General features: G+C 35.6%; 1 protein-coding gene across 6 annotated transcripts in view; it reads left to right on the top strand.

The window, feature by feature from the left end:
- Positions 1 to 20512, top strand: part of LOC149794293 (dual specificity tyrosine-phosphorylation-regulated kinase 1B-like) — a 96080-nt gene extending 75568 nt beyond the window's left edge. For 5 of the 6 annotated variants that reach the window (XM_089968451.1, XM_089968445.1, XM_089968449.1 and 2 more), the window contains 5 exons: positions 454 to 740; positions 1934 to 2080; positions 3198 to 3338; positions 6272 to 6554; positions 11213 to 20512. In XM_089968451.1, coding sequence (XP_089824577.1) covers positions 454 to 740; positions 1934 to 2080; positions 3198 to 3338; positions 6272 to 6554; positions 11213 to 12003 — 1649 coding nt within the window. In that variant the 3' untranslated portion in view covers positions 12004 to 20512. The remainder of the gene's footprint in view (positions 1 to 453; positions 741 to 1933; positions 2081 to 3197; positions 3339 to 6271; positions 6555 to 11212) is intronic. The other variant, XM_089968446.1, reaches the window with a different exon arrangement.
- Positions 20513 to 23091: the final 2579 nt, after the last annotated feature.

Genomic DNA, 23091 nt, shown 5'->3' with positions numbered 1-23091 from the left:
TTGTTGCTTTCGTTGATCTCCTTGTTATAAGCAAACTAGCTTTCTTCTGCAGCCAGTTTAAGTTCATATTTAATCTATCATGTGCTCAAGCTTTGCTTATCAATAACTGCCCCCTCCCCCCTAAAAAAAAGTGTGAAATGTCATGGATATGATATGGATCAGTACAGTATAAGCATATGAAAAAGTTCCAGCTATTTCTGTAGAAAGTAGGAGTCTATTTCAGATTGTCATCAAACCTGTCAGTAGTAATTTTTCCATACTGCCTTACAGACAGAACACATTATTTTGATAATTACGATGTGTGTTAAAATAATTTGTTTTGATAAGCCTGAAATTTAGCTCTTTTGTTTATTGATCCACATATTCCTTGCTGCAGTACCTTTCTCAAGCTGTACTGTCAGTTTATTTATTAATTTGGTGTCATTAATAAATTATGCTTTTTTTTATTTTCAGTGAAATTGAAGAGACATTTCATGTTCAGGAACCACTTGTGTTTAGTGTTTGAAATATTATCATATAATTTGTATGATTTGTTACGGAACACAAACTTTCGAGGAGTTTCGTTGAATTTGACTAGAAAATTTGCTCAGCAGCTGTGTACAGCGCTACTATTTTTAGCCACACCAGAACTAAATATAATTCACTGTGACTTAAAGCCAGAAAATATATTATTGTGTAATCCTAAACGAAGTGCAATCAAGATAGTGGATTTTGGAAGTTCATGCCAGCTAGGGCAAAGGGTGAGTACTCTTGTCTTTTACCATCTTTATGCTTTTCTTCATTAAGTCGGGCATTATAAATAACAGCTGTTCATTACTTCGTGTATAATGGTATGAAGATGATAATTTATTTCAATTAGAGTAAAAAAGGTGACTAATTTGGTCAAAAATCTAGATTTTTAAGTCTTTTTTTTAAAATTTGATTGTTCACATTCCATTGAATCTGTGAAATTCTTGGCTTGATAGGACTAGTAATAAATAGCAAAATGTAAAGTTGGGCGTCCAGATCATTTCACTGGGAGTGGTTTCCATTATGTGGTAAGCTCAGGGTGGCCATGTGGTGTGAGGTACTTCCCTTACAGGTCACTATGATCTCATTTCAGCCCATGTGGCTTAAAATCTCTGCTTGATCAGTGTGGGTTGGTAGTTTTTCCTGAGCTCTTCCTCCACCAAATATACTGGCCATTATGTATGGCCTATCACATGCTAAACCACACATCTCATAATGTACTGGTGAATCAGTCTTGCTTGGAGTTGGACCATGCATGGACACGAGTACATACAGTATTCTTTTGGAGTCTGTGTTTCTTATGCTTATTCAGTTGACTGGTATCCATTTTTTTTGTACAATTAATTTTGCTTGTTGAATCTGAATTTATGCTATTTTAAAGAAAAATCTATTTGAATAAAATGCAGTTGTAAATGTTTAGCTATGAAGACCATCTACTAAGTGGTATTTGTACAAGTCTTTAGATCTTATAATTATATTCTACATTAGATTTGTTAAATAGTTTTCCAAGGGAATTAAGAGACAAGATAAAGCATTTTCAAGTAAAAGTAGCCTATTTTAATGTACAATAATTATTCTTTTCAGATAAATACATTGTTAATGGGAGCCCTATAAATGTGAGGATTCATTATTTTCAGGAATTGCGTTGTAAAGATGAGACTTAGAAAATGAGTAATATTTGGTATGTAAGGAAATGAGCAGAACACTATTGTGCTGTTTTTTTTTTTTTTTAGGAAACATTGTATTATAAATCATCAGACCTATTTGTCTTTAAATTTCAAAGATGAGTGAGATTTGTTCTAGATTTTTTAAAGAATTTTTTTGTTGTTGATTGATGCAGAGTTTGATTGCATGAGTTTTTCAGACTGGTTATTTATGAAGAGAATTTGGAGAATAAATGAAAATAAATTGTTTTGCTTTTCAGATATACCAATACATTCAGAGTCGATTTTACCGTTCTCCAGAGGTGCTGCTTGGCATTCCATACGATCTGGCTATAGACATGTGGAGTCTAGGCTGTATCCTTGTAGAAATGCACACTGGAGAACCACTTTTTGCAGGCTCAAATGAGGTAGGTGTTTTGAAACTACCACTTTTTTGCCTGTTCCAATGTGGTAGTTGTTTTAGAAATATCCACTTTTTGCAGATTCAGTTGAGGTAGTTGTTTAGAAATGTGTACTATTTTAGGCTCAAATGAAAAATATTTGAAAATTTGTTGAGGGAAAATTTGTTGATTTTAGTCACAATATCGAGATTCACTGGCGTATGAGTGAATGTATTGTGTAATGTCAAATTTACTGTGTTGGATAGCCATAATGTTTTCAATGCCTCTTGTGTTAAAAATGGTGTTGAACAACAAAAAGCAATTGCTGATAAATAATAAGTCGCTTTTTTAGGATTAAGATGCAGTTTCTCAGAACGGACTGGATTTATGACAACTTGTTCAAAGGATTATTATTATTATTATTATTATTATTATTTAGAAGATTGGTATAAATGTAATGAGCCATTGAAGATTTTAAATTAATTTCATCATCATTTTGTAATGGTCAGAATCATTAGTAGAATAATTTATACAAATGTATGCACATTGTATTTCTCCCACACACCCAGGATTTTTCAAATACAAATGGTTAAATCCCAGCTTGTGTGGGGTCTGCTGTAGAGAAAGTGGAAGCCAGTTTGAATAACAGAATTGTCCAGGGGCAATTAGTAAAATTCATTATTTACAGGGGTATTGTAGGACATTGCATTCCTAACATAGATATCCACTTAACTTTGTTAAAGTGGAATTGTCTAGTCATAGCATGGCAGAAACAGTCCATTCCTTTGTCTTGGCTGGTCAATAATTTTGTTCTTATTTTGATTCTTCTTGTTTCCTTGTGATCTTTTTTTATATGGGATATTTTGGATCTTGTACATTTAACTGGATATAGGAGAATTGCCAAATCAAAATATAAGGAAAATTAGACCTTACCCTAACCTTGATACCATGTGCGTTTAAATGGAACAGCCCAAAAGTTTTGCCTTACCTCAGACTAGTGCATGAATTCCTTGATATGCAAGATATTTAGTTTTTGGGACAGTATTGACTTAAAATGAGGTTATGCTATAAACTGTTTGTTATCGAAACATTCTCCATTATTTTACTTGTTAATTTCAAAGACCACTAACATTTATGCTTTCAGTTTGATCAGATGATGAAAATTGTTGAAGTCTTAGGCATACCTCCAAAACAACTCTTAGACCAGGCTCCTAAGGCAAGGAAATATTTTGACCAGTTACCAGATGGAGCCTATGTATGTAAAAAACCAAAGGATGGGAAAAAGGTAAGTAGTGATTACTACACTCCCACAACTATGGGAAATGTAGCTCATTATTGCTATTGACAACTCAGTTTTATACTTCACAAATATAGAATCCCTGGAGTTGAATTTGAATGTCACTTGACCATTTGACCACACACAGTTTATGTAATAAAATTTTACCAAAAGTAAAACACAAGTTAAATTTTGGTGTTTTTGAATTGGTATTTTCTGTGTATACTTGGAAAATGTGTGGAATGAAACTACAGGTAAGCTTTGGAACATCAAGCCCATCATTAGAGAAGGGCACTTGTCTTAGAGAACTAATTGCTTTGATGAGGCTGTATTGTGCTGCTTGCTTACAGGACACCCCTAACAGGTGAATCTTGAAGAGAGTGGATACTTTACCTGTGTCCTTTAAACCTTCAGCAGAGTGCATATCATACACGTGTCCATTGAACCTCAACCAGAGTGCATGCCTTACATATATCCTTTGAACCTTGACCAGAGTGCATGCCTTACCTGTGTCCTTTGACAGCAGAACACATTCTTTGGCAATTGTATATCTTCTTTCTGTGAGATGAAACATTTTTAATGTGACCTAAATCGAAAATCGTTTTGTTGATGCATCACCAGAGATCTTGAAAAGAATGCAGTCAGCATAACAGATTTGATTTTGTATTTTCAGGATAGTATTTTTTTGTTCTTTCATCTTGTACCACTAAATGCTTATGTTAATTTGGAAAGGTTTATCTTATTATATTAAAGTTATTTTGCAAATGCATCCTTTGCATTTTTAAATTTGAACTTTTAATTTAAAACAGTCCTTATAATGTAGAATCAGATCTGTTATACTGACTGCATTCTTTCAAAAGTTGTCAACTTTTCATCGGTATTATAATGCCAGATTATGCTGAAATACTGTTAAACTCAATGCATACATGCAAGTTATTTAATTGTGTTAAGTTAGGGCAGAGGTGGGTGGAGATGAATGTTTTCATGAAAGATTTGCTGTTAATTTATTTAAGATTTATTGTCCTTTAAGGGGCCCCGAGTGGTCTAAAGCGCTCACCGTTACGGATCACTGCCATCTCACCTCTGTCTGCGTGGGTTCAAGTCCAAGGCTCGGCTAGCGTGGGAAAGCCTGCCAGTAGCTTCTCGTGGGTCGGTGGTTCTTCTCTGGGTTTTCCAGGGTTCTTCCTCCACCAGTTATACTGGCCGCCATGTATAGCCTATCTTGTGCTGAAAAATGACGTTAAACCCTAGAACGACAACAACTGTCCTTTAACAATTTTAGTGTCCCAGATTTTACTATAGGTGTCATAATTAAACTTCAATTCAGTGGGATGTTTATGTGTGTGATTAGGATTTGTAACGTAGCTTTAACAATTTTTCAGTCATGTCACTACAATGTCTGCCGCGTGGCAGTTTATCGTGATGTCTAGCACTGGGGCATCATGCCGCAGACACGTAGCATGATGTCCCACCAAGTCACATTATCCTGGCACCAGGCCGACCAGTTCTAACAATAGCTCTTAATGCAAAGTGCCAAGCGAGGCAGCTGTTAGTACCATTTTTGTAAGTCTTTAGTTTGACTGCAGGGGTTCAAACCCACGACCTCCCGCTTCTGAGACAGACACACTAACCACTAGGCTACTGGAGCGGTGTGGGATGCTTGAAACAGGTATGCTTGAAGGCCACTTTTCACAGGAGGATTATAAGTACTAACCGCTTCCAACCAAAATACTGTTTTTTTAAAGCAATGTTTTGTGTGAAGCTTTATACATTAAGACAATGTAGGTTGAATTTTACCAAACTTGAAGCATCTGTTTAGTTCCTCACATCTGAAGCATCATCAAAGCCTGCTAATTTTCACTTTTTTGCCACTTTTGGGCAGAAAAAGTCTACACTGTTATGTAAATAAATTATATTGCTCTACATCACTGACTTAACACAGCATCACCAAGTATCTTGGAAGAACATAATTAAATGATACACTAAGTATCAAAAGTAAATATCAAACAGATATTAAAAATGGGTGTAATGAAGTGTTTCACTGATATGCAACTTGGCAACAATGGTTCTGTTTTTAGGGAATATTGTGTGATTATATGTACAAGTAGCTCTAATCTGATATGTCAACATGCTAAAAAAAAATACTAACAGCAAGACGGCAGAGGATGCATAGTCGGAGATTATACCAGAGTAAAGATAATATTGGAGAGAAATACTTAAGAATATAATATATTCATGAATAAAATGGTAGGGTGCAGATGTGGTATCCTGCTTCCCATAAAAAGCCATGTTTGTGCCTCAGTGTATTATCAGTAGGCATATTATGACCATAATGTTAGGCATGACCTAAACAGCACAGTAAAGGAATTGATGCCAAAATCAGCTTCATTTCATATTTTGGAAATGTGCATTTGCCAGTTCTACTAATTTTCATTGAGCCACTTGCCCTAAAGGGCATGTAGCTTGGAACTTTTACGCTTCCTGCAAATATTTTACTTGTCCTGTATTTGTGTGTAATTTTGAAGACTATAAAACTAAACTTCATCTTGAACTTAATTTGACAGCAGGTGGGATGCCATACATTTACAGTTCAACTTGAAAGCAAGTAGATGGAGTAGTTACAGTTCTGATATGCCAGTCAATTGCTTGCTGGAAAATGAAAAATGAACTAGGAAGTTTACTGCTAATAGTATTTTGTATTCAGAATATCATATATGCTAGTGTACATTGATAATAGCCAGATTTTTTTGATAGTTGAAAATATTACAACAATCAGAATGTTGCCAATACTGAAAAGAGGGGAAACAACTAGAGTTTGAAGAGGAATTTATGACCTAATAATATATGATTATCTTTGATTTTGTATTAAAGGTTAAATAAAACATGCATCTGATGTTATTAATAACACATTCAACATAATATTACAATGTGTTACCTTGCAGTACAAGCATCCAGGGACACGGAAGCTTCACGATGTTATTGGGGCAGAGACTGGAGGACCTGGCGGAAGGCGAGCAGGTGAACCTGGCCACACTGTTGCAGACTATCTTAAATTCAAGGACTTGATTCTTAGAATGTTAGATTTTGACCCAAAGACCAGGATAACACCGTATTATGCTTTGCAGCATAATTTTTTCAAAAAGACAACAGATGAAAGCACAAATACATCAAACAGCACATCTACGAGTCCTGCAATGGAGCAACACAACGTGGCGAGTCCATCAGGTGAGTAGGGTAAGAGATTTTTGTCTCTCGCCAATGAATGAAGAGATGGGTATCATTTTTGTGACAATAGCTTCGTCATTATTATTGAGCAGATCAATTCAGTTGGTAACATTTCTTTCTATTATTTCGACTTATTTACAAATTAGTTTTATTATCTAGATTGGATATAGACCCAGAGAGCTTACGGTATTGTCTGTTATCTGTCATCCACTGTCGATCCATCCATTCACACAAATTTGTTATTGCTACTTCAGCGCTATGAAACTTTTACATATTACATTAATCACATGGTAGTTTGTCACCACAGCAGCCATCTTGAAAGTCTCTTTATCACTTCTCCTGACTGGAAAGTCATATTGAGACAGGGTTTTCACTTGACAACTTATTATGATGTCTGGTTTGCATGAAAATTGTGCCGATCTGATGTCCATAAAGGTCACTAAAGCAGTTGCAATCTCTATTAAATTATTGCCATATCATCATTGGTTTTTCCTAAAAATTTAGTTTGGTTTAGTGTTTTACATCGTGGCAACACAAATAGGGCATTTGTTGTCAGTGTCATTGGACCACTGTAACTTACCATGGCTGAATGATAAGAAGGATTCTAATACACAATTTGGGTTGCTAATTTGGCACTATAATGACTTTTTATGATATCTGGTTGGTCCTAAGTTGGTCTGATGTCTAATATGGCTGTCACAGCAATCATCTTATGATGTCTTGGTGGACCAGAATGAAAATTATGCTGCTCGCACATCCAGTGTGACCGCCACGATGGCCATCTTGAAAATATTGTTATCACTGATTGTCCTGAATGGCTGGTTATATCAGCATAGGGTTTGACTACAAGACTTACGATGTGGAGTTGGTCATAAATGAAAATGGTGCTAATGTGACTTCCAATATGGCTGCAACAAGGGCCATTTTTGAAAATGTTTTTATCTCTACTTCTAGATGGCGGGCCATATTGACGTTTTGCTTTCACCGAGACTTCTCATGATGTCAACTTTGTCCTAAATAGAAATGGTGCAAATGTCATGTCTAATTTGGCCAACATGGAAGACATCTTGAAAATCTTGTTTTTGTGGCCAGGTAGTCTCATGTGCTTGTCTTTACACTGACATTTCACCGCTGTCCACTTGAATATGCGAGAAAGCTTGCCAGTAGCTTCCAGTGGATTTTCATAGGTTCTTCCTCCACCACTGGCCGCCATGTAAAGCCTATCATGTCCTGAAAAAAGTCGCTAAACCTGCAAAACCAAACCAATCCACCAGAAGACTTCTTATCTTGTGTTGGTTGCAAGTAAAAATGGCTATAATGTGACTTGAATATGTCTACCACGGTAGATAATTTTCTTATGACTGAAGAATATTGGAGATGTTTTCAGCACTTGACAGTTAACTCTATCAAGCTCAACTATAGCTCTACACAAGCACTAAGCTTTGCACAAACATATATAGACCAAACATGGCAAGATTTTTGGAACTCCTCCACAAAAGGTAAAAAGCACCATGAAACCCCAAAACCCGTAGATAGGAACATACAGCTACCTAAGGGTCCCTATTTAGAACAAACCGAAAACCATAAACAGGATAATAACTGGAAAAACTAAACTAGCAAGCAGTTTTTGGAAGGTTTATAGGACCCAAACCAGCAACCATTAACTGCTTTAACTGCCACACCACCGAAGATCTACACCATGTATTCAATACATGCCCAAAATATCAACCCGCTTGGAAAATATTTATCAAAAACCAAAAGGAGATTGGATCACCACACACATACCCAGAGTTACTTATGGACTCTAATAAAAATAAACAATCAGCATATAAAAATATGAATCAATTCATTGACTCAGCAGGACTTAGGAACAAAATATAATTACTATCCCCACAAAACCAAAAGACCCAGTAACTAGCTAAATAAATTTAGAAGCCACCACATAAAAACCCATAACATATCATTCAATTTTATAAAAGTATTAATAAATAATTCACTTACGAAGCACCTATAAAAAGCTAAGGAAACCGCAAAATTGAATGTCCTAGATGTCCTTAACGAACCGAGTAATCAGCTTGGACTCCAATCCTAGATGTCCTTAACGAACCGTATAATCGGCTAGGACTCCGTCTCTTGCTAAATAAAGTATAAATAACATTCAGACTCTAAAAACATTAATGAATAAATAACTTGAAGGGGCAATATCTAAAAACGTATAAATAACATAACGTAGGAAGCACACCCTAAACACCTCGACTAGTAATACTATAATAACCTTGAAAATCTCTCTTCATACATGATTTCTACTTAGAACCTCTATAAACAGCATAGAACATCCCCCCCCCCCCCCCACCTTTTAAGAACATTTTGAAGAAGAAAAAAATTGGAAAAAAAATCGCAAGAAACACCAGGCAAATGCAACAAGAAACCAGCGATGTAAAGCAAGCAGGACCGTTCCCGAGCTTTCCTTCCCACTAATGACAGCCAACCATTCAACTGTAAGGGACCTTAATGGACCCACATATTGAGGCCAAACTATCAGGGTTCCTTGAATCCATAAAAGCCTGGGGGAGATGGCACCATTCCCTTCCCCAGGAACAACTAGCAGGCTGCAGTGCAGTCAGAAAAAAGTGGCACATGCACAGTTGTGTGCACGCCACTATAATTAAACTCAACAACAACAACTTGACAGTTAACAGGAAGAATTGGTCTTATCTTGAATTGCTGGAAATTCTGTTTGACTAGTCCCTTTAAGGGAATTGTTTTAAGTCTTTTGCTGTCATTAACTGCTTCTCAAAAGATTCTTGTCCAGTTTGCAGATAAGATTACAGGAGGCATTCTGACATGACTTCTAATATTTTGTTATACTGATGATGATCCATCATCCAATATGGCCACCATTACTAAAATTAGAAAAATCGTTTTCAAAACCTGCTAAAAAGAACCTGAAAGCATCCTAGCATGAGGGATTTAAAAATTGAACACTTGATGATCCACAATCAAAGTTGGCAGTTGTTATTAAAAAAAACTTCAAATTTATTTAAAACTAAAAAATTTTAACACTAAACAAAATTTGACCTATTTACAGAAAGCGTTAAATAAATGGTACATGTTATCTTTACCCACCATCAGCTGTGGCTGTTGTTACTAAAATTAGGAATCTTGAAATAACTCGGAAAACACTGAAAAAGTGACAAAATTTGAAATCAAAGCATCATTGCTTGAGCACATTTTAAGTTTTTATAAATGATACCAAACCACCTTCAGATGTGGCTGTGATTACTTAAAATAGGAAAACCTTTAGGACAGAAGGCAACCTGGCCTGTAGGACTTTCAGATCTGTATAAATGCTGCCAATCCACCAACACACATGGCAGCCATTAATAAACATAGGAAAAACCTTCAAATATCTCTCAAAAACACCTTTGAACAATGTAAACAGAAAGCATCTTAGCTTAAAGGCTGTTCAGTATTGACAACTTTGCTGAAATGAAAAAATAAGAAATGAAGAAATCTTGGAACAGTTGTTTTCTTGACACAGTCATCAACAGCATTGGAAGAAATTTTCATGAAAACCATACTTCTGATTCTGATTTCTTTGCAAAGTTTGCATTCAGCTACTAGGCAGATGTCACTGTTTAAAGTGAATTTAGATCTGTTTGAGCAACAAGTTGAAGCTTTTTCAATTTAAAAAAATCGGTCGTAAGTAAACATTTCTGTGATTTACAGTGACATTGTGAATTCCTCTTATTTTCATTCAGAGTGAATGTTGATCAAATTATCATGTTTATGTCCTTTGTCCAAAATACAGTTAATCTGCATTTTGATGTAAACATACTGTTTGCATGGAGGCACTTGCCTGAATGAGATTTGGTGTGGTTTACGCAGAAACTATGCAAGGATTTCTATTGAATTGTCTCTTGGAGAGGTATAGTAAATTGATCTATGGATTGCTATAAAAGTAATTTCTGGACAATGTAAGATCATAAGCAGCCATGAGTCATCAGAACTTAATATAGGCAAGTTCATAAAGACATCAGTGCTGATGCATAAAGATCCATTGTTCAGGCCGACAAGAAAGCACAAAAATACTTTACATGTTTACATGTTTTCACTCTTCCCACTTCCCTTTGGGAGAACTGCCTCTGAAATGGACATTTTGAGCAGCACTTCTCATATATATGATGGCTGCAGGAACATGGTGGAGCAAGACAGTGTAATCTGTGGTTTTGTTTTCTTGGCCATGGATTCATATTTAGGAAGGTTTCCTTTTTCATTTGATAGTTAAACAGCAAATGTGTAAATACATCAATGGAGAACATATTCATGAGTTACTGGAAAAGCACATTTTCTGTAATTGAAGTGTATTTAGAAGAATATAAAGTAGCAAGTTTAATACTATATTTCATTATGTTTGTACCTTATTAAGCAAAGATACCTGCAAATTTGCCATACTTTAAATAAAATGGAATGTTTTTGGTTGTAAAGTTAGTAAAGTGAAAATAGGAAAGGACTCCTGGATTTCAAGAAGGAAAAGAAAAACGACGAGTGCAATAATGAGACCCTAAGTATACAGTAACTTATCTCAGCTGACATGACAAGTTTTGTTCCATTAAGTGAGATTAAATTGTTATTGGTTTTCTTTTTTTCTCCCCCAGTAGGATCTTCAAGTAGTGGACGAGCCCGGTCAGATCCAACCCACCAGCATCACTCCAACCTACATGTACACTCGCATTCAGCCCATCAAGGCCATGGAATTGCATACACAGCAATGGAGTGTGAGAGTCCACAATCTACTCATGGCCAGCTTCGAGGCCTTGGCCAGTCATTAGGATCAAGTGCCCATAGTCATCAGCAAGGTTATGTTGTTGCACCATTGCAGAGGTGGCCTGATGGTGGGGAGACACACCAATCACATCATAGTCGTCATAGCAACGATAGTGGACTTGGATCATCCCACTCACATTCCCAGTCACACCGACCTCACATTTCACACCACCGACACCAGTCGCCACCCTCGGCACAAGGACAGGCACAGACTATGGGTCATGGAAGTTCACAGAATATATTGTTAGGGCATAGTTTTCAAGCAACTGGGCTTGGGGGTGCAATGACAATGCCCAATATGGGCTTACCAGTAGACATGACCAATGTTCCTCCAACTATCGCAGGGCCAGCACTTATACAAGGCAGTATAGATTCTGGACAAGTAGGTGCTGCAATGAATGTGCCACTCCCAGGGTACTCATCTCAGTATGGACAATATTCACAACAGACTTGGCAGGGCTCTGCATTCCCATTTGCCCTTGCAACTACAACAACAGCAACACTTGTGGGACATGATATTCGGCCCCAGCACAGTAGGACTGCTGCTCCTTCAGCAGATAGGGGTGAAGAGTCTCCAATGGTCGGGGTCTGTGTACAGCAGAGTCCAGTTGCAAGCCATTAACGTCGGTGGAAAGATTAGGCGCATTATTTATGTATGCCCATGGCAAGTGAGTTGATGGTAACATAATTCCACTACAGAAATTGTCTGTTCAATAGTACCAGTATCCATGGAAGCTATTGGCCAAAGTTTACATGCACCTAACTCCTCAAAGCTTTTGTTAAAGTTCTGCTATAGTGGAAAAAAATATTGCTCACTGCACGTGTTCGATGTAGCTCTGTCAAGTTTCATCATATTATCTATGATGGCTCGTTGTTTGCAGCTGTATGTCAGTTGTGTTGTAGTTGGGTCATGATGAATATGTTCAGTACAGGGACAACACAATTTAGCTCAGGACAGCAATGGAAATGTTCTCTGTTGGACTTGCACATGAGACAAGCAACAGGATATTCTATATGCATGTGATTTGTGAGCTCTTGTCTCATCAGTGTAGTCGATGAATGGACAGGAATCTGTAAAATTTCCAGATGAATGTGTTGCCATCATGCTAATAGCCAGTTAATCATCAGATAATTTCCTGAAGTCCTGAGCAGATGAATGCCTTTCGAGTGCAACAGATAGATTGTACTTGCGTTCCAGTGGGAGATTCATAAAGCAGTCGAGCTTTGATGAGGTGGAACTGCATCTGATTGTAAATATATACAAGATAGAGGAGTAGGTGTAGGATGGATTGCTTTAGGGACACAATGGAAACGAGTAGAGAGGCTAGCAAGCCGCGAGAAAGGGGATGTAACTCCAGCAACCTGGATTGAAACAGAACATAGCAAGAATGAAATACGACTTACAACTTAATAAATGTTTTAGATAAAATTACTATCTGAAATAAGATTCATACTTGTTAAAATTAGGCTTTCTAAGACAATATTTCTGCCCATGAATCAGAGATATGTAAATTCTCATTGTATAACAAAATAGGAATATTGAACTAGTTAACCTTTATGCTCTTGATAAATGATAAACAACCATGGAAAAGTTTTGTAACCTGGATGGAACTGTTATTGCAAGGAAAATAAACTTATCTACTGAAGGAATAGAATGAATTATTTGGGAAATGCAAATGGAATTTCTTGCCATGATATTAAAAAGTGTAATAGATATTAATTAACAGTATATTCAACATTTAAACAAGTATTGTACATATAAAAGGACATAAATTAATTATAAAAATGTCTAATTATATACTTAAACAGAAACATCCAGAACAAATTGAAAATACCCCCCCCCCTCGTACTTCTTAAGTAGTATATATTTAATGTTTCTTACATATTTGGGAGCAGATAAAATTGTGCTCTGCACAGAAATGGTACATGTTTCAAGATTAAATAACACATAACAGTTCAAGGGAGACCATTTGCATTTGTTTATGGAAAGCTGTAAGGGGTGAAGAAGTCGAGGGAACACATTGGTATTAATATGTAGCTTGAATAACTGGAAATGTTTTTTACCTTGAAAACAAAAACTTTAGTAGCAGTAAAGATGAGCTAGTTTGTTAATTATGCTCCCCATTTACAAAGTCACAAAGCTATTAAGTCTCTGCTATTGAAAATGTATTGAAAGTCAGCCTAAAGTGTGTTGATCATCAATTTGAGGAAAAAATACCTATTGGCACGAGCATATATTTGCATTTTGGCTGTGTTAAAGTATTAACAGGATCTACGATAAAAATTCTAATAGAATGTATGCAAGAAAATATGGATTTAATGAATCTTTAATTTGTAATTCTAACTTTACAGTTGCCTAATATATTGTTATTGCAATTAATCAAGATCAGATGTCATGTATTAATGTTGAGTTTTATTGGAGCCTGTACATTGGGCACAAACTACATTTATTTTGTAATGTTTGTCAGGTACATACAAAAAAATACAAGTTGGGTAATATTTCATTTAAATATTTATTGTTTGTACAAACTTTTAATGAAAGACGGTAAAGATTCTTGACTAGATTCAATGAAGTTTATTACATTTTTCACGATGCTTTACTCATTATTTGCAGTGAAATGTACATACACTGATGAGTTTCAGGTGCTTGTGATTTTGCCGATATTGCTTTATTTGAAGCAGTAATACATAACTTAATCTGAAAAGCAAAATAGCTGCAAAGTGTATTAGATTTAGTTAACTATTCTTACATACAGGGATATTGCCTGGACAGAATTCTTAAAAAATACGATTGATGGTCATGCAGCTTTTAAAAGTCAGTTGGGGGAAAGATGGTGCAAAATACCGGTGTCTCTCACAGTTTGCTTTACCAATTGATTTTTAAAAGAAAACTTTTAATATTAAAAAGAAAGTTTCTAATCTAATGTGTTTATGACCTTCATGTCATTGGTCTGGATTGATCAGGTAGACATGTTTATGTGCGTGTAATTGAGATCTGATGTTGTTTATGCAGAAACTTTCTAGAGGTCAGATTGAATTGTCCTAAGAGGGGTGTAACAAATTGGTCCATTAATCTGTAGTCTTGGAGGCACCTCGGCATCTAAGCACATGGCAGCATCTCTGTGTATGTACAAAATGATATAATGTGAAAATCAGGAAATGTAGCTTCTTGTACGTTGATCTTAAATTTGCAACTACATGCATAAATTCTCCTGTTTTGGGAAAATAAAATAGTAAATCATGCATCTTGTTGATTCAGAATACACATTGGATGTTATGCAACAATTAACCTCAGTTTATCAACTGGCATAAAAATGTGATATATTCATATAGCAACTTCAGTAGGAGATAAGTTTGATCAAACAGTTCCTTGCTTCTTCAACTCTGGATTTATTTTAAGGCACAGCTGTAAACTACATAATGAGAATAAGATACTTCACAGTCGGCACAAGAAGCCTTTTGACTTTAAAACAATCAAAATTAATTTAGATTTGCTGTCAGTCTTGTTTATCTATCAATAAATGAAAAAGTTTTCAGACTTCAATAACGATTTGCTGTGGTATGGCAGTCTGATTGTGAAAAAAGAAACGTTTTGCTCGCTGGAAGGATTATGGGAGAGAAGTTTTTATTAGTAATGTTGGATATTTGCTGCTGGTTGCATTTGGTATGAAATCTTGTTAGACATGTAAATGTGGACAAGAGATGAAAATGTTGTGTACATGTTTGTAGGTTACTCTACAATGCTAATGAATGTATTTGTAAATTGCATTTGTACATTACTGTTGAATATTTTGTGAAATTATTTATTGAAATTGTTGATAAATATTATACAGCCAGTTTTCCTGGGCAAATGTGTCATAGGCCTTCAGTGTAGAAAAAGTCTGTAGTCATTGTTAGAGACAATAGAGACAAATTTTAAAGATGTTATGGCTTTGTTGACAAGGGGAGACAACTTTCACTGGGAATAATAGCACAGAGAAACTTTGTCATTGTTTCAGTGCAGCTGGAAATTTGAAGCTGCTTAGAGACAAAATGGACATTGTATTAGTTTGACCCCTTCAAAAAATGCTGCAATTTTTCACAAAGGATTTTTAGCTTTACTGGTCATAGACGAGAAGGGCTTATGGGTTGGTCTGTTGTCTTTTCATCTGTTAGCATAAGTTTTGTAAAGCTATTCTGAAACTACTTGGAAGGTTGAACTTTATTTATATACCATGGTTTTTAATGTAAATGGTGGCACTCACACAGCCAGGCACCACAGTGGCTATCTTGGAAATGTTATAACTGATCCAAAATGGAATTGGTGCTGATCTGACATCCAGTATGGCTGACACCAAAGTCATCTGGAAAATCTTGTTATTACTGCTACATGGCTGGTCATATCAACATGCAGGTTGGTCCTAAATGAAAAAGTACCTATTGGACATCCAGTATGGCCACCATAGTATCCCTCTTGAAAATTGGGGTGCCACTTGGCAGAGAATGATCATATTAAGATGGCATTTTTACTAAAAGTTCCTTATGATGCCTTGTTTGTCCAAAATGTAAACTGTGCCAATCTGAATTACAGTATGGACACTACAGCTTGAAAATATTATTGATACTCCTTCTGAATATATGGTTACACCGGTTTGTTATCGCCAATTCTAAACTACGTGGTAAATTGTGATGAAATTTTATATTCACATTCATCCCATAGTGTACTGTTGCTGCTTGGATATCCAGTATGGCCACCACAGTGACCATCTTGGTAATCTTATCACATTTCTTTTTGAATGGATGGTGATATGAACATTCGGCTTTCATTAAAAAAAAGACTTATTTTGTCTAGTTGGTCCTAAATGAAAATGGTGTCAAGATGACATTTTCCCTTAAAGACTTCTTATAATGATTAGTTTGTCATAAATGAAAATGGTACCCATCTAACGTCCATTATATCTGCAACAATAGCCATCTAGAAAATCTTGTTATTGACAATTGCCTGGAATGGATGGTCATATCAACATATGGTTTTCACTGAAAGACTTCTTATAATGTCTAGTTGGTCCTAAGTCACACTTGTACTGATCAGATGTCCAATATGGATAGCACAACAGCCATCTTGAAAATCTTGTTCATGGTACTCCAGCTGAATGGAAAATCATTTCTTGAAACTACTATCTCTTCTCCCAGATGGGGTTTTCACCAAGAAACTTCTTATGATGCCTAGTTCCTAAGTGAAAATGGTGCCAGTTGTGCATCCAATAATGCTGCCAGGATGTTGGTCTTTAAAATCTTCTGGTCACTATTCTCCCTAAATGGATGATGATCATAACATGGGGTTTCACCAAGACTTCTAATTGATGTACACTTTGTCTGAAATGAAAATGGTACAAAGCTGGCTTCCACTGTGTGTACCACAGCAGCTAATTTGAAAATATTGTTATTTGCTGAAGAGTATCAAAAATGGTTTCAACAGCTGGCAGGAAGAAAAGGCCTTGTATTAAATTTCTGGAACTTCTTTTTGCCCAGTAGTGCGTAAATCCCTTCAAGGGACCCTCTTTTTGTTTTGTTGGGTTTTTTTTGTTGTTCATTTACATTTTAATTGGTTATGATATTAAGTTTCTGAAGAATTCTTGCTTCAATTTCACTAACATAAGTTTTAAGTAAAGTACATACATGCAATATTTTGATCAGTCAATTTTAACAAGACTAGAATTTAGTTCTGTTGGTGAAGTCTAGCATTTGTTCCATCAATGACATTTCCTGTTAATGGTCTCCTAATTCTCTTACCTTGAAGAAACAGAAAGGACACCCCTTTGTGTAGTAGAAATAGTCTGTATGAAAATACAAGAGACTAATACAGTTTGTGCTGATCAGCTAAGTCATTTATCTTGTTCAAAAAGTGGAAACTAAACTCCATTGAATGGTTTTTTTTTTTTCTTTCTGAAAGAGTAAAATTCTTCATGCATTAACAATTTGGTTTAAATGAACCAAAATACTGTTGCTTGCATAACCACCATCTGGAAGGGTTTTAATTTACATTAGTGCTGTAACGGTTCGTCTTTGTAATTGAAACAGACCAGTACCCTGTAATAGGTTACAGAGAATATACAGCATTAAGCACCAAATGTTTTTGTCCTTCATTGTTTTGGGTGGGTTTTTAAAAAAAATTTAAAGATGGAATGGTTAAAATAATGAATACAATATTTTGTTCATGTTCTTTTCTAATTTGCATAGGACAAGAGTGAATTTTAATACAAACCTGGTTGTAAAATTTTAATCTCGTGTATAAATATATAGATGTTGGAACAAGCATGAAAAATTTTTATAACCCCAAAATTTTTAAACTAATATATACATTAAAATTTTTACATGATGTTGGTGTCATTTCTCAGGATATAATAATCATAAACTTGTTTTAATATTATAGTTACAAAGGACGACATTATCTACCATATCTGGTCACAACAGCAGGGAAGAAAATTGGAACTCTCTTATAAATGTGAGTCAAAATTGGATGTGGTGGGAGAAGTTGATCTGTACTCACACGTGCTAATTGTGAACAAAATGTTTTTCATCTCCTTGGCCATTACAAAAGTTGTATTTATTTTTTTTGTTGAAGTTTTTAAGTGTACTGTTTGATTTCTGATCCAATTAGCATGCATGATATATATGTACACTAGGGAATTCCACTGAGATGATAATAATATGATAGTTCCGATCAGTAACCTTATTATCTTCACGTTATTTTATCATAACCACACCATGAGTACAGACATTATCATACTGCTTTGAATTGAATTTAGTTAGGTTAACTTCATCTATCATCATAAATCGTGTGACAATTCATTAATGGATGCATAACCTTCAATGAAAGAAGATACAACAGGAGTTTATGACACAGTGCAAAAATAGGGGAGTAGGAACAAATAAGCATTTTGGTATCTTTTGAAGCAGACACCTTAATTCCCTTGTTTCATTTTTCTTTCACAGGGTGGGGTGGGATAAAGTTAATTCAGGAAAGCTAGCAAGCGGTGTAGAATTTGGATGCCCAGATTTGCAAGTGGGAGGAAATTTCACATCACAAATGCCATTAAAGGTACAAGTGAAGGCATTTTTGTGATGCCAAAATAGATACTGAGGATTCTTTTCTTTCAAATTCAATTCTTTTGTGGGTATCAATTTTTCAATTTCTTCTGCAAGCAAAAATGACTTGAGTTTTGGTCATTCCTATTCAAAAAAATTACACAACAGTTACAGGGGTGGGGGTGGGGGAATTGAAATGAGTGGTTGGTTGAGTAAGGCTATATCCATTCTTTGTGGGATCCCAATTCTAAGCATTTCGTGTTGCATTAAATATGCTGTATTAAAATGGACCTCAAAAGAAAATTGAACCTTGTTTGGTCTAGAAGCAATTACCACATGTGACTAGAATTGACAGGGATTGAAGTTGACGGATTTATTCTTGCTTGATCTGGAGAGCCCTTGCAAATTTACAATTTTATTTCCTCCCTATAGATTAAAGGAGGTGTATATTGCATTCCAAAAAGGTTATAGTCCGTTTCATTTGAAGTGACACCATAAAATTTGTCAATTTTAGTTCGCTTATTATGGATCCAGTGTAATTATATTCCTGCAGTATTCTGCAAACTTGCATTAAGAAAATCTCGGTCCTGTTCATGTAATTGTTGAAATAAATACTAAACTGTAATTTATGTTCTTAAAGTGTAAATGTTTGAAATGCAAAATTTTGCAATCTGAAAATGAAAGGGATGATAATAATAAATTATCCTTGGTATGTATTTGTATTTTTGGAAAGCAATATTTAGGTTTAAAAGGTAAAGAAACTGGTCATAGAACAAAAGATAATGGCAGGCTTTGTTGTAGTAAGGGACACTTGCATTCTAGTTTGTAATTTAATATGTGCTGTTAGGACAAGTGATGAAATTTTTATAAAAGATGTAAATATTATGATTAAGTTAAGAAATCATGCCAAAATTTTGACACTTCAATATTATCAAGCATGTTCCATAATTTTAACCAGAATTTATAATTTATTTGTTTCATATGCAGTTTTACCCTCTTTTTGTGCCCTTTTTTATTTTTATTGAATTACTCAGAGACATTGAGGGAAACAAACATGCATGTATTGATAAGGGTACACATATGTTGGTATAATTTTAAGTCTGTAATTTCTTATATTGAAGAAGATAATTGTTCAATTATCAGAAGATGAGAAGGAAAACACTTTTTTTTTTTGGTTGTTGCTCTAAACATACATTATCATATATGTAATTTGCTTATGTTCGTAAGAAGTTCATGTGGTCATGAAGCTGCTTATAATTGTTTTAAAACTGCAAAGATATTCATCTGGATATAGGTCTGAATTGTACCTCGGAATGTACATTGCAGAAGAATTATAAACCTATGTTGAACAGTTGGACCTGCAATGATAGTGTTATAAATTATATACAAATCCTAAATTATATTAAATGTGGTTGGAAGGAAAGGGAGAGAACTGTCACTATCATTTGTTTTAGCAGTTATGGTGACTGAAGTGTTATGTTCCAATCAGTATAATCAGGAAGCTTTGGATTGCCTTTGTTGATGTGAGCATTTAAGACTAGCTGTGGTTAACCCCAAAATTTAAAAAAAAAATACAGGATATGGTATTCATGTGTGAAAAGAAACTGCCTGTGGCTGTAATGCACCTACAGTTTCCATAGAAGGATAGCTGTGATCATTTTCTTCAGTGTGTGTGTTTGCGTGTAAAATGCTCAGACCTTGATTTCCCCATGTTTTGATCCCATAAATGAAAAAGTTTACTTTCAAGAGATGTTTTACAAAAATCTGTCCAGTTTATATACTGGACGGGAAAGTAGGTTTGATAATAGCCTTCAATCTTTCATCAGTTGTAAAGGGGGAGGGGTATAAGAAACAAATACCAGGGTTATAACTTTATATAAGTTTGCTCATTGCCTAGCAATGATCCTTGAAATTGTTATGTAGATTTTATTCTGTATCCTCTTTAAAAGTGTGTTTCTCCTTTGTCCTTATGCTTAGTGACCTTTGACCTTGTAGATATACTGTACCATGCATTGAAATGTACACAAAACATCTGAACCATCAGTAAAGTTCATGTTCATCAACACTGTGTTACCTTTTTCTTTAGTCATTTTATGCCTTACCATGTAAACGATAAGTATAGTGTAACCCTTGTCCAACCATCCATACTTGGTTCAGGAGTTCTAGTTTTGCATTTAGTATAGTGTAACCCTTGTCCAACCATCCATCCTTGGGTCAGGAGTTGTTCAAATATGGCATTTATTTACTTTCAGGCCGGGGGTGGGGGTGGGGCTATCTTTGGCCTGTTTGATACTAGAATAATAAATTTAAGGTTTTTTTTTTTTATATTACATGCAAAATTATCCCAATTTCCTGTTTGCACTTTGTGGATTTCATCTGAAGTACAATATCAGGAAAAATTAACTTCCTGAAGTTATATTGTTGCAACGTGAAAGTTGCAAGAAAACTGTTGGCACAGTTCAAGGATATTAAATAATATAAATATGATAACAGTTAGAGATGTCGTGAGGCACTCTGGAATCGACAGGAATGGTAATATTAAAAATATTTAGCTACAGTCCAACACAATATATACTGTCAAGCAACCGGTTCTTGATTACTATCTAAACATGCATCCCAACACTCTTAACAAAAAGTGTAAGAGTGTTTATACACGCTAACATCATGCTGACTTGTAGACAAACTAGCTCACACAAGTGGGAGCAGAATATTAAAGCTGGATGAAAGAGACATTTCCATACAAACATGCTGTCACACAAGGGTAAGAAGTATTTATAGACACCACTCTTGTACATAGAAACACTAAAGATGGGGAAGGGGTTTTAAGTTTTATATTTGTGGGAGACATGTGCACAAACAAAAACAATTTTGGCAAATTATTAGTATGTCTCTTTTTTCCTGGACATCTTGTGACCTCGCAAAGGGTTACGACGAGTGGCATCTAATTCGCAAAATTCGTCCCTTTGCTGGTTCATAAACTTATACCTGGTCCAGAAACCCTTGCCTCGTACACCCTTTTCTCATATCACTTATACATGACACTTCACAGACATATGGTAGTTCAGGTTAAGCAGCATGCCCGGAACGATGGTTGATGACTACACTTGCCCACATCTTGCGTTGTCTTGAGAATTGGTGAAACCATGGGATAATGCACGTGTATAAATAATCTGAGACGAGATCAAAATGGGCTGAAATTTTATACCAGTTTACCATTGCAGAACAGTTCAAGTACAGTACATATGGCTGATAATATGAAGACAATGCATGGGGGGGGGGGGGGCCGAGTGGTCTACAGCGCTCTCCGTTACTGATCACGTCCATCTCACCTCTGCGCCGGTTCGACTCTCGGATTCAGCCAGTGTGGGTATGTGAGAAAGCTTGCCAGTAGCTTCTCGTGGGTCGGTGGTTCTTTCCGGGGTTCTTCCTCCACCATTGATACTGGCCGCCATGTATAGCCTATCGTGTGCTGAAAAATGGTTTTAAACCCCACAACAACAAGAACAAAAAGCATTGGGTGTGCCTGCCGTGAATACCTTGCACACTCAGTGATGGAACCGTAACTATGAATACTACTGCATCTGTAGCTAGTATCCATCCAGAAGAGGATGGCTTCAATTTAGCTTTGGGGGATTACCTATACTCTCCGCAAAAATATTTGCATGTGACAATAGTAATATTTTCACCTCCTCCATCAATGCCTGTTCATGATGATTTAAGAAAGAAACAACATGAGGAATTGAAGAACATTTTTTTTTTTTTGCATTGACGGAAAGAAGCAAAAGAATTCTAGAACGAGAGAAGAAAAAAAAGCGAGAAGAAAACTTTAAACAATGAACTGCACAAGCAATCAAGTTTAAACGAAATGCTCAGTGGGCAAAATAAGATTTTAGATAGTTCAAGTATCTGAGAAAAATGTAACCGACTTCTTTGGCTCAACACGAGAGAAAGAGATTTTCATAGGCCAATACGTGCAAACGATCTGATACAACTACATCTAAGTAGTTACTGCTACCAAAACAACATCAGCAGGAGGAGTAAGACTTGTTAATGGAAAAGCATGGAGACAAATTTATTAACACACAAAGTCAGTTTTCTTATTGGTTTGTTTCACTGTCTGTCTCTTTTGAAAGAAAACATTCTTGACTGGCATTTGTTCTTCCTCATCAGTTTCATTGTGTTATATTGGCCATGCCTTCCTACATTTCTTGACTGGAATTGGAGGTTCTTCCTGTTTCTAAAGAACACGTCATTTTATTCTTCCTGTTTCTTTTTATTCTTCCTGTTTGTTCTCTTTCCGTTTGGGATACTGAAGACCAATATCCCATTTCTTGACGATGTTAACACATTTTTTAAATTTTGGATTGTTTTTTTCTTCGTGATTTCCTTCTTTTGTCTTTTTTGATGTTATAGACTGTGTCCTTTTCCTGATCGATATAGCAAGTATCTTTACTTATTTCTACAGTAGAGCAGTCCATAGTCATATCTGAAGTGTACTTTTGAATGATTCCATAAATCTCAGACAAGAAAGGCGAGCTTTTTAGAGTCTTCCATCTTCTTAACAGGCTGAAAGTTGAATGAATATATTCTTCTAGGGCGAGCCCTCTCTAATTAAGTACAGGGTATAGAAAACAAAAGTCAA

This window comes from Sinohyriopsis cumingii, chromosome 8, assembly GCF_028554795.1.
Source record: "Sinohyriopsis cumingii isolate HCF-2022 chromosome 8, ASM2855479v2, whole genome shotgun sequence".
NCBI classification, from domain to species: domain Eukaryota; kingdom Metazoa; phylum Mollusca; class Bivalvia; order Unionida; family Unionidae; genus Sinohyriopsis; species Sinohyriopsis cumingii.
The sequence above is the reverse complement of the archived record's forward strand: the minus strand, read 5'-3'. Positions and strand labels throughout refer to the sequence as shown.